This window comes from Hipposideros armiger, unplaced genomic scaffold, assembly GCF_001890085.2.
Source record: "Hipposideros armiger isolate ML-2016 unplaced genomic scaffold, ASM189008v1 scaffold_86, whole genome shotgun sequence".
NCBI classification, from domain to species: domain Eukaryota; kingdom Metazoa; phylum Chordata; class Mammalia; order Chiroptera; family Hipposideridae; genus Hipposideros; species Hipposideros armiger.
Genome location: NW_017731436.1, coordinates 2603189 through 2615099, shown reverse-complemented (window position 1 = coordinate 2615099; position 11911 = coordinate 2603189). Strand labels below are relative to the sequence as shown.

The 11911-nt window shown below is 44.5% G+C and overlaps 1 protein-coding gene across 12 annotated transcripts in view; it reads left to right on the top strand.

Annotated features, from left to right (window-relative positions):
* TIAM2 (TIAM Rac1 associated GEF 2) overlaps positions 1-11911 on the top strand; it is a 143907-nt gene that overhangs the window by 92811 nt on the left and 39185 nt on the right. Inside the window, exons 1-2 of one of the 12 annotated variants that reach the window (XM_019644181.1) lie at positions 1994-2327; positions 2479-2522. The exons of 6 other annotated variants lie outside the window; for them this stretch is intronic. Coding sequence is in view for 1 of the 6 variants with exons in the window: in XM_019644177.1 (XP_019499722.1) it covers positions 9136-9159 (24 nt within the window). In the remaining 5 variants the exon portion in view is untranslated. 5 more of the 12 variants (XM_019644180.1, XM_019644179.1, XM_019644183.1 and 2 more) reach the window with 5 other exon arrangements.

Here is an 11911-nt window from a genome sequence, read left to right as displayed (position 1 = left end):
CCTACGCCATCACCAGTGACTCATGGCAGCCCAGCTCCAGGTTGAGCTGTTGTTCAGCATCTTAGCTGTAGAGGGCAGTGTCACTGGCCCTCATCTGTGGGATCCAAACCGGGGCCCTTGGGCGTCCCAAGCCAGTTCTTAACCAACGCGCCACTTGGCCGGCCCTCAGTTGGGTTTAGACTAGTACTACCGTGAGCTAGTCCTTTGGGGAGTGGCCATGTGCATGGTATTTGATGACTGGTGACATCCACTGTGAGAAGGGTGCATCAGGTTAGAGCCTGGCAGCTTTCAGGTACATTTTGGGGGCCACTGGCACCTGGCCTGTCCTCTTGTTCCCTGTCTGCTTCCTCCAAAACTTCCCTTCTTTCTGATTCCTCATACAAAGCAAATACTCAACTGCCTTCACTGGTCTGGTTATGGCCCCAGGATGCAATTTCTTTTACTAAACTGAAATCATCAATACTTTTAGTCTTACTACTCTCTTCTATTTCTGGTGAGTTACTTACTTTTGGGTATCCAATATTGTAGCTAGTATTCATCTTTTTTTTTTTTTTTGGTAATAGATGCTAGAGCATCAAATAGATGTGCTTTGATTGCTTTGCCTTATTTTTTTTATGAAAAGCAAATACTTCTGCAACACTCAGGAAGCTAGGCTGTCTATTTAAGGTAAGTAGGTGCTGCACAGTGGGCAGCGTGGGGAAACCACTTAACGCCATTAAGGATAACGGTTTCCTCTATTATAATCGGTTTAACTTGCATATTAAAGTTCTTAAGCAGGACATTAAATTCTTTTCCAAATTTTATTTTAAGATTTAATAAATTAAAAAGGAAAAAAGCTACCATGTTAAGGTCATTTCCAACTCTATTATTTGACAATGCCTACTGTAGCTAAACAAAACATTTACAAAATGAACATTGGAGCATCAGTTAGAAATTTAGGAAAGGAGTGAAAACTTGAAATTGGGGCTGAGTTTTAATTTTCATTGTCAAAATGGTTAAAGCAGGAGGTAAATAAATAATGAACACAGAAAAAGTATTGAAAGATAAGATTAGCATGTTAAACATTTGCTGTCAAATTCCTCTCAAGTCTAAAGTAATCTCAGCTTTTTCACATTGGAAGACATCTACCTAATTATGGATTTCAGTATATTAAAATAAATCCTAATGAAATGCTTAGCAGTTATTCAGTTTTGTTCCTTAGGAAAAAAGAAGCAGTGACCTTCAAAAGTAATGATTGGGATGGATATTAGTGAAAAGAAAAATTTGAATTTATTAAAAATAATTTCTTTATGTATTATTATTTTTTAGCCTCCTAGAAACATCAGGTTATATCTAAAAGCAATTCTTTTCTGTTTTTCCAGTGGTGATTTGGGGTTTTTTATGGTGCGTGCCCAGCATGCACAGGGCGTGGATCTTCTAGGATCGCCCTGGCACTGTGCCATGGTGCCCACAGGAGATGGTCACTCAGCAGACAGAAGACCTACCTCGGTTTCCAGGGCTTCCCAGTCTGACCCTTCGAGCCTTCTCAAGGGTCATTAACTTCTTTTCAGGTTAGCCCCTGGTTGAACCTGGGCTGTTTGGGATATTTTACTAATAATAATCTAGGCTTTTGAATAAGGAATAATTTCCCTTGAAAATCAAATGCAGCCTGGCTTGATAAAGCACAGCTGTAAGTAGGGCTTTTGACAGCCCCACAATTTCTGCAAATGGTTCATAATTGATTGCCTTCTTTTTCTTCAAGGGTACCTATTACTGTCACAGCTCTTTGTGTGCCCCCATCAACCTCCCCTCTGTGGGGAATTTTTTTTTCTTTTTTTTTTTGATATTGTTAGCAATTAGCCTGTACTGTTGTAATAGTTTGGAGTTTGAAAGGAATAAACAACTTCTCTTTGGGTGAGGGGGTTGAAGGAGTTTCTGATTTGTTCTGGAAACTTGAGGTGTGTTAAGCCATCTCCACAGATATGCTGCTTGCGTGTCATTTTCAGCTCCCTGAGCTGGCTCTGAAGATGTGGCACTTTATGGTTCTGTCACCTCCGAGTGGGCCCTAACCTGGTGCCGCCCCGGAGCAGGCAGCCTCACAGCATGGGGTGGCAATCCAGAGCCTTCCCCAACCCCCATGCTGCCTGCCAAGAAGAGCTTGGCGGCGCTAGTTCGTCCTTGCGAATGTGACTTGGAAGAACAGTTTGGGATTTTTCTCATTGCCTGGGGATGACAGTGAGTGAGAACGTGTGTGTAACTTCCTCACTTCCCAGCAGCCGGCTGTAGATGGAATCATTTCTCCCAGAGGGAGCAGGTGTCTTTGAACTTTTCCGTTTCATGTTTAGCATGTAAGTAAACGAGGACTTTGATTCTGAGGATGCAGACTCTGATCCCCACGTGGGCATGCTTGCATGGCTTCCTTTGCTCTGTCTTGAAAGTTGATTTTACTCTAAAATGTCTACAGACTGTTAGGCTGAGAAGATGTGCCTTTCTTTCCAGAAGGGACCCTGACATTGGTCTCTCAGCACTGTTTCCAGCTAAGGGTAAGAGAATTTCTGTTGGTTGGATGCTAGTTATTCTGTGGCATTGTCAACTTTTCCTTTCTCGTTCCATGGATGCATAGGTCTTTACATTGATCTCTGAGACAATTTTGTTTTTGACATATGAAGCTATCAGGAAGTCCTAGGGAAATTTCCCATGTTGACTCTGTAAAATACCTTTGAAAAGTGAGAGGCATAATTTGAAAACTGTAAATAATTTTATGTTTTGTAAAATTTCCTTGGAGCACAGCACATACTTGTATTGGGCTTAATGGTATAAAAAATGCATAAAAGTAAAACCATTTCCTACAAGGTAAGCAGGGTTTTTCCTTTAGTGAGACCCGATTTCATATTTTTCAGCTTTTTAGAAGAATTTTATGTAATCACCTAGTGTAGCTTTGGCCGTGATTATTTTTACAGTTTGTAGGCGTTGTGTTGATAGAACAGGGAACATTGAGAATCTGGAGATATACAGCACGGCAACTGTGTGCTGTACAATTTGCAATTTAACCATGTTTAAGATATATTTTGTTCTGTTTATTCTTTCAAGATAGAATAAAGGGACACACGCTAATGGTTAGGTTTTAGTACAAAGCACGAACATAACTTGCATTTAATATTTAATGCTTGCTCACCCACTCAGCTTAACCTTTTGAGTTTTTCACATGAATTGCTTTGAATAGCTCACATAGCTGAGAAGCTAAAGGGAAAGAAAAAGATTTATTGGGCTACGTGATTTATTTTCTCATATTCTCAAAGTATACATCTTTCTTACATTTTTTTGAGTCTCCTGCATTATTTCAAGGTCTCTTTGGTCGTAAGATGTTGTTGTTAAAAAGTCAAACTAAGACATAATTTAATGATAAGGAAAAGCCTTTTTACGTGGCTTCTGTTCTATAGTTTAATCATGATATTTTTTTAAACTAATACCTATTCCCAAAAGCATGCTATCTGACAAAATCCCTATATGAATGAACTGAGAGAGCACCCTTAAAGCAAACCCATCGTCCCTGAAAAATGATTTGGGATCTAATGTTCTCCAGGAGTGAGAAAGTCATCTGTCATGGTGGTTTAATTCCTGGTAGCTTTTTTAGTGGGCATTGGTGTAATGGAAAGAACTCTTGACCTGATGGTTGGAAATGGTTGGAAATCTGAATCTGTATTCTGGTCTACCTGGCTTTCACACTGTGTGACCTGGGGACAAGGCACCCAAGCTTTCTAAGCCTCTGTGTCCTCATCTATAAGTAAAAATAATGATACCACCAACCCCGTGCCGCTCAGCAGATCAGGTACAACTAGAAACACAAATATGAGGGGTTATTGGGATAAAAGTTTTCCCTTCCTCATCCCGAGACACCTCTCTCTCTCTCTCTCTCTCTCTCTCTCTCTCTCTCTCTCTCTCTCTCTCTCTCGGATTTTTGAATGCTTTCGCTTCTATTCACCAAGTGCATGACTTAACCATCTCAGCTGCCTACCTGTCTTCTTGAGGTTATGTCAGTGGTCAGATCCTGCCAAGATCTCTCTCATGAGATGAAAACAAGTTGGAAACCAAGGACTTTGAAAATTGAGCCTTCTTAGCTCCTTGTCATCTGTACGAAGACAAAGTCTGTACACTTTTTAGCTTATTTTTCTCGTGGTGTGTTGTGAATTGATGACCTTGTGTAAAGGGTTGCTTCAAGTGACTAAATAAAAATAGTATATGTTAGATCTGCCGTCATCTTTAGCAGGCATGGGCTGTGAATACTGAGATGTGTAGGGAGGCCTGAGAGACTTTGCCAGGTCTTGCAGACTTTTCACTTTTTGGACGAGAGACGTCATGGCAGAGTGTAGAGACACGCCAAGGACACAGGCTGAATCAAAGCAGAGCTGCTTTCCACCAACTCTCAAACGCATTTTTCTTCTTTCCTAACAGCACACTTCCCTTTGGAGGGACTTGGTGGTTAAGTCTGTAGATGAGGCGACTGTGCTTGCTTACTTTTTCTTTTTTTTTTTTTTTAAGATTTTTTATTGGGGAACTGGGGGATGGGAACAGTGCTGGGGAATTGGGGGAAGGGGAACAGACAAGTTGCTGTCCTTTTGTTCTTCAGTCTAGTTGTGGAGGGCATCGCTTCACTGGTCCAAGCTGGCACCATCATTGCGCTCTTCCCGGGCGAGGCAGATCAGTCGCTGGCTTCTGGACGGCCACTCACAGCGGCTGCTGTCCGCTCACACTGGCTGCTGGCTACACACGGTAGCCCATGGCAACCCACTGCAGCAGGGGCTGCGGCCTACACTGTCGCTGGCGACTCAAGGCAGCCCAGCTCCAGGTTGAGCTGTTGTTCAGCATCTTAGCTGTGGAGGGCAATGTCACTGGCCCTCATATGTGGGATCCGAACCGGGGCCCTCTGGCGTCCCAAGCCAGCTCTTAACCAATGCGCCACTTGGCCGGCCCGCAACTGTGCTTACTTTTCATTGGTGTCTGAAGGGCCATTTGATCTCTATGTGGGTAGTTGGATTTTTTTTTTAATTTTTAATTTTCCTAGCTTCCGGGTACTCATCCCTGCTCTTCGTGCTCTACCCTTGGTCCTTAGGGCTGATGTGTCAGGAGATGCCAGCTCTGTGCTGAGTGTGGCGGGGAGGGACATGGCTGTAGCAGGGAGTACCCGAGAGCCCCATCTTCCTTGTCAAGGGTCACGTATATACACTACTCAGCAGGTTAGAGATGTCACCCCCAGTGCCAAATGAGGTCATAAGAGAGAAAACCAACTCCCAGTGCAGGGTGTGGGGAGGGCCAACCGTGAGTGGGAGCGGTGAGCTGGAGGTGTGGGGTGGCATTGAGAGCTCGGAGGCGAGCACGCTGAGCACTTGGGAGCTTGTCCTGTGGAAGGATGACGAAACGTGGGGTTGACAAGAGAGCAGTGGGCAGGAACCTAACTGGTGGTGACCTGCCTCTGCTTCCTCTCACAGCTGCCCTCTGTGAACGTGGCTGCAGGATAGGGTCCTAGGGGTTTAGGCTAGGCCAAGTGAAGGCCCTGGACAGAGGACGCGAACTGAAAAGTGGAAGAGGGGCGTGGCCCTAGGTGAGATGTGGGCTAACTGAGGCCTAGACACACAGAAAGGGCCGCAGCAGGCTGTTGCCTGAGGAGTGCTCAGCTGTCTGTGCCTGTGCCAGGCTGGCTTTTAAAGCTCAGACTCGGGGACCCCTGGCTGAGTGAGACTTGGCTGGGGTGTGGGGACCACTGGAGGCTGTGAGTGTGTCGCAGATGTGGCACAAGGCTTGTGTGTTCTGTACTATTAAAGAGCACACATATGTTCAGGCAGCAAATGTCTGCTGGCTGGAAGGCAGGCTGCAGGGTCTCAGCTCTGGGAGGCCTGGGGCCAGCCACGTTTCTCTCCTCTCCTGTTTCTCACTCTGAAAAGTGGGACAGCTATCTCCTGACTCACAGTGAGCTGGAAGGATTAGGGGGGCCTCTAGTCTCTTCCTTCCCCGTCCCTCTTACTCCTGGATAACTGGCTTCTTCTCGGGGCTGGTTCCCTTCCAGCCTCCTTCTTGACCCCTGCCTGCCTTCCTCTGGCCTCTGCTTTCTCATTGTCCCCCAGACTTTCCCTTTTCATTTTGTTGTTTTTTTTTTAAAAAGTTGTTATTGAGAGTCATCTTCAGAATCACAAAATGAAGAGGAAAAAGGGAGGAAGTCATAAAGAGGAGCCAGTATGTGCTGCAGGACGAACCGCCGCGTGGGCTGGGCTGTGGGGTCCGGGCTGCTTGTCAGGTAGAAGTGGACTCTGGAATTAACCTTCTGGGAAAGCAGCCCTAGTGCTGGTTGGATAATTACACCCCCTTCCTCACACTGCTGGGACGATGACTAATAGCAAAGTGCCTTGGAGACGCCCCAGAGCCGAAGCCACCCAAAGGTTTGACCTTGACCCAGCAGAGATGCTTAGGGACATGTGTGGTCTCGACTTACAGCCTCATGACGTATTTCCTGTGTCTATTTCTAATGCATCCCTCTTCTTACTTATCCTCTCCTTTGAAGCAGCAGGGACTGTGACTTTGCTCCCATCCTGAGATGAGACTTCAGGGAGGAAGTGTCTGTCTTTTTCAAGGCAAACAAAGAGCTTAGTTCAAAGCCAGCCAGCCAGCCACCTGCAACCTGGGTGGGGGAGGGGATCTCCAGCATTGCTCCTTGCAATCTCACGTTTGCCTGCATAACAGTCAAAGATGGGGTTGGATAGTAAGTTCCCCGTATCCTGTGCTGGCTGAAGAGTGGGCGATATGCTTTTGGATATGGCCATGGGGGAGAAGTGGTATCATCCCTCCATCTTCCATTCTCACCTGCTGTGGTGTTCAGCCCCATGTTTCTCCACCTTTATGTTCTTCCTAGGCTTCCTGGATTGGAGATAGAGAGTTACGGCGACCTCAGTATGGTTTTATTTCCTGGGGAGAAGAGAGTAGGGAGTCTGAGTTTCTCAAACTCATCTCTAACGTCAGTCAACGCCATCTGCAGGCTCTGCATATTCTCAAGGGAAGCCGTCTGCACATAGGGTAGTCTCAGAGGAACAACGCGGGGCTTTGCCCCAAGTCTTACACTGAAGTCCCTTTGTGCTTGGACAAGTCATGAAACGTCTGCATCTGTGCAGCTGAGGGGTGGGTCCGCCATCTTGGAGGCCCATCCTGGCTCTGTCTGTGCTGCTGGAACACCTCTCCCTGTCTTTCTGCCCAAGTACCTGATCTAACACAGCCTCTTGCTTGGCATAGTCTTTTTCCCTCATGATTTCAGAGGGGTGCTTAGAAGAAAGCTAAATTTTAGCAGAACCCAAGTAGAATTAGCATTGGTCATTTACTGTTCTTCAGACAGTTGTTGAAGTTAAAACTCCTAAGGTTTATGAAGGTGAAGATGGTTAGATACTTTGTTCCCATATCCTCTCTGGTCTCACACTCTCTTTCCTTTTATAGGAAATTATTTAGAGCAGACAGATTGAGACTCGGATGAAAGTGGTACACCCTCAGAAAATTGCTCGTGCACACTCGTAAAAGTGGCCTACAATTCCAGGAGTTCATTGATCTCATGACGCTTATTCATGCTTTTCCCCCTCAGGACTCTAGGAACTCTAGGCTCATGATTTTGACTTTGAGCAAACCTCGGAATAGTCTGGCTTCCATCTTGACATAATGTTATTGACATTACAGAATCAATTATCAAGTACCTGCAATGTGAAAAGCACTGTGTTTTGTTTAGTCAAGTGGCATTTTGAACTTGGTTTTCATCAAGTCGAATTGTTTAGGTGGTATTGGCTGTTAATGCTTTATTTATTTATATTTTAATATGCTAACAGGTACTGAGAAGTGTTAAATAACAACCCCCTCCCTAAAATGGCAAATTATTAGGTTGAAACCCAAAGAGACAATATTGATGGCGGTGGTTAGACATCCCTAGATTGTTGAATACCAAATGCAATGTTATGTGCTGGTGTTTTAGCATTTTAAAAGGTTTTATTTTCTGGAATTAGTGAAAAAAGTGATTGGCGGAGGGACATGAATTTAGAATTTGATCTCAAATCAAAATCTTATAGAACTTACTTTGGTAAAATAAATAGCCATCTGATAGTCTGGATGGGATGGTTCATATGCTCAGTTCAGGGGGTGATAGGTGTTTCTCTTCTGAGGGTACCGAGAGTCAAACTTCACCTTGGCCTCTGTCACTTAGCAAGCAAGCTAAGTCTTTGGGGCTGTTTGCTGCTTCCTTTTCTTTGAAGGAATAACAGCCACAAATACAATCTAATTTTGACTGCCCACTATTTGGACACCATGAAGCTTATCTACCTTTCATATTTACCAAGAATGGGGTTGGTGGAGTGTCCTGCCAATTTGTTCATTAAAATCTCCTTCGTGAAAGCATTTGTCAGTGCTAGCCATTGTTAAGAGGTCTGAAATAGTCATGCTGGTGCTTTCTTGAAATATTTTGTGTACTTAGAGATTCTAGTCAAATGAAAACTTTGTGTCAGATACATGAAGATGTACCAGGGGTGCCAAAAAAAATGTGTACACGTGGACACTTCGGTCAGCTTTGCTCAAGCAGTAGTTCACCATAATCAGAAGTGTCTGGACACTGATGGTAACCACTTTGAGCACTTCTTGTAATTGCAGAAGTCAAACGTGACTTGTGCTCATCTTTTGTTTTCAGTATAGATTATTACAACTTTAATAGTTTTTCCTGTCTTAAAATGTGTATCCATTTTTTTGGGCATCCTCTATATTTGAGTCTCCATGCCTTTTCCAAGCCTTTAATTACTCATAGCAGAGTCTCACCTTTTAATAGGGTCTCAGCCCCACAGTGTAGCAGCTTTCATTTTAAAAAAAAATGAGTTCTGAGAAATGGGTGTTACTTTGCAATTTCCTCTCTAGCCTCAGCTCTGAGTTGGTGTATGTGCCACTCTGTGTCTGGGGCCAGACGGCAGAGACAGCAGAGATGTCGTGGAGGAACTCTGCCTAGCAGGTTATGGCGTGCCCACCATCTCACACACCAGCTTCTAACTGCTGAGGGTAAACATTGGATTATTAGTTTTTTAAATCAGTCTTCTGCTGTTCTTGATAATAGCACGAAGAACAGGGCAACAAAAAAATGTGTTTGTCACTGATATGGGAGGCAGGCGAAAATTGAAGGTATGTGTTTAAAGGTGCCCCCGCCCCCCCATTCTGTCTTTTCTCCTTTTCATTCTTTTGTTTGTGGTCGTCTCTTCCTTCTGCCTTATTTTGTTTGTTCAGCTTCTAGCGCATCCCTCCTCCTCCATATAGTTCACCTTCTTTCACACTCTCTAACTCTTGGCTGGCACCTGGATTTTCCTGTGTTTACAGAAAACAAACGTGAGATGAGGAAGCTCGTAGATGTGCAATTGCTTAGAAAGTTTCGGCACTTGCACAGGCCGGGGCTTCATTGCTAACTGCTGAGAAACCGCGAGTGTTGCATCATGTGAGGAGATGTCTTCCTACCCCTCCAGCTGCTTTGAGCTGGCATTGGAATTCTTCGAATCCATTCCCTGCATGGTTCATTCAGTCACAAGATAAAGGATAATCCGATGAGCAGACTGGCCTGGCCACATCAGCCTGGTGACTCCAGGACGTGCACTGCTGTTCTCTTATTTGCCCAGCAAGGTCTTAAATACGATGGCTTTATAGGTGAGTTTCTGAGATAGAAGGACTGATTATCAAGCCAGTAATCTCAGGTGAGATTTAAAAGCAGCTTTCTATGTCCGATGCTTTAAAAAAGAAGTTTTTAAGTTACATTCTGTCACGGTCGCGTTGTCTCTGATGTTGTTTGGTTGCTTGCGTGTCTGCCTGTCTGTGTCCCTTTCCTAGTTCATCAGCTGTTCTCCTCACCAGGGAATCACGGCTTTGGTTACATTGTAATTACTGATTTTCATTTTCTAGAAGTTTGATCAACATTGCCAAACCATTTATTTAAAATAATCGTTGTCCTAGTTTAAATTTGATTACTTTATTTCTATCATTTAATCAGTGTTAGATTCTTAGAGATTGGTTGGTGGTGAAGTCTCAGGTAAATGTGTGTGAGGCAGACATTATTCCCTATGAGATGATTATGTTGAGACCCTGTCAATAAGCAATAATCCAGAGTAATGTGTCCAACTTGGTTATCACATTGCTTAAATTGAGCAAAAGAATTTACCTAGAACTGCACACAAAGATGCATGTGGGCTGTGTCTGTGCTCACTCCAGGTAAGCAGCGCTTGGTAGTTCCCATGCCTAACTGAGGTTGTCAGGATATTAAAATATCATTTGCTGTATCACATTTCTATGATTTTTCTTCCCATGCTATTCTTCATAAGCAACTGTGAGGCATCCTTGACACCTCGTGGAACGGCAATAAGTAGAAGTCCGGGAGATAGTTAAAGATGTCACAGGGGGACCAACCTCCGGGGGGTGGGGGAGGGGGTGGGAATGAGAAGAGTGTTCTTCGTGTAGCTACGGTGGGGGTCACACAAAGGGGGTCAGGCCAGGCAGCCACTCCGGCTTGTCCTGCATCTGTGATGGCTCTGCTTGCTTTGAAGTGGCAGCGAGAGATTGTGGATGGTGATGTTTTAATGCTCAGAAAAGTTCCTTAAGAATTTAGCATCTGTCTGCGTCAAACGGGCAGGGAGCTGGCTTTCTGCAGCCCGCCCAATCAGAGCACACGCTCCCGTCTACCTGTCCCAGGTAGGGAGACCGGGGCTTGGTTTCTTCTGGAGAATGTCAGGCAGAGGCAAGAACTGGCTGTTTTCTGTCTCCTTCCTCGGTGTCTGAGTGTTGCTGTCACCTTGAGTTGATTGATTGTCCCTATGGCCAGGGCTATAGCAGATGGCACATTTGCAGGTTGCATTGAGCAAATGGGATATGGAGGAAAGGTACGAGCAGTCAGTAGGTGGATTTCATCCCCTGCTGTGCGACGTTGGAAAGGAAAGGTGTTTGGCTCTTAATTCACCTTTCCTGGGGCAGGTGGAAGCTGGCACCTGGTTCGGAGAGCTGGAGCCCCCCGCTCGCTGGGGACGGAGTGGGCTTTCGGAAAACCGCCTCTTCCCTGTACCCTTAGAGCTCACCCGTGAAAAAGAGTGGGGTTATATTTCCACGGCAGTTTCGAGGAGGTGAAATGAAAGAAGAGCCATGTATGTGAAATGGCTTTGTAAGCTGCAGGGGCCGCTGAGCAGGGTTGCTGACGCAGCCCTGAGCGTTCACTGTGGGTTTCATGCCCGTCATCGCCTGTAAACCCGTTTTCTCCACACAACCGTATTGAATAGATATTATTGGCCCCTTGTCACGTGAGAAAACTGAGATGGGAGAAGTTAGCTAACAGGCCAGTCAGTGGTAGGGCCAGCTCTGTCAGATCCTAAAGCCACTTCTCGTCACTGCCCCAGCCTGCCTAGTAAGGGGAATGTGGCACTGATCATAAAAGAAGGGCGAAAAACCAAACAACTATGCGTTTAAATACCAGAGACATGAACTATGTGTGTATTCACTCTTGAAATGAACTTAAAGGCAGAGTAGTTCTATTTGTTAAATGGCAGGTATGACGTTTGAAACCTGGACACGACTTTTTGGTTCTTTAGCTTTATTTACAAACTTGGGTAAGCTACACAAATGTGTTTTTTGTTTTGCTCTCACCTTTCAAGAATCTACTTCATAGAGCTATGTAATGAAATTTCAGTAGTTGCTAATAATATTTGAAAATAATTTAAAACTAATAATTTGAAATCTCTGGCAGAAAAGTTCCTAAGTCCAGGCACCCCAAGTGTTAATATCTGATATTTGCAGCTGAATAGTAATTAGTTTGATAATGTGAAGTGTTTTTGTATTATATGTTGGTTGTACTCATACGTAAATGTTTCTACCTCCAACTTATTTTTTAATAGATAAAATTTGTGGG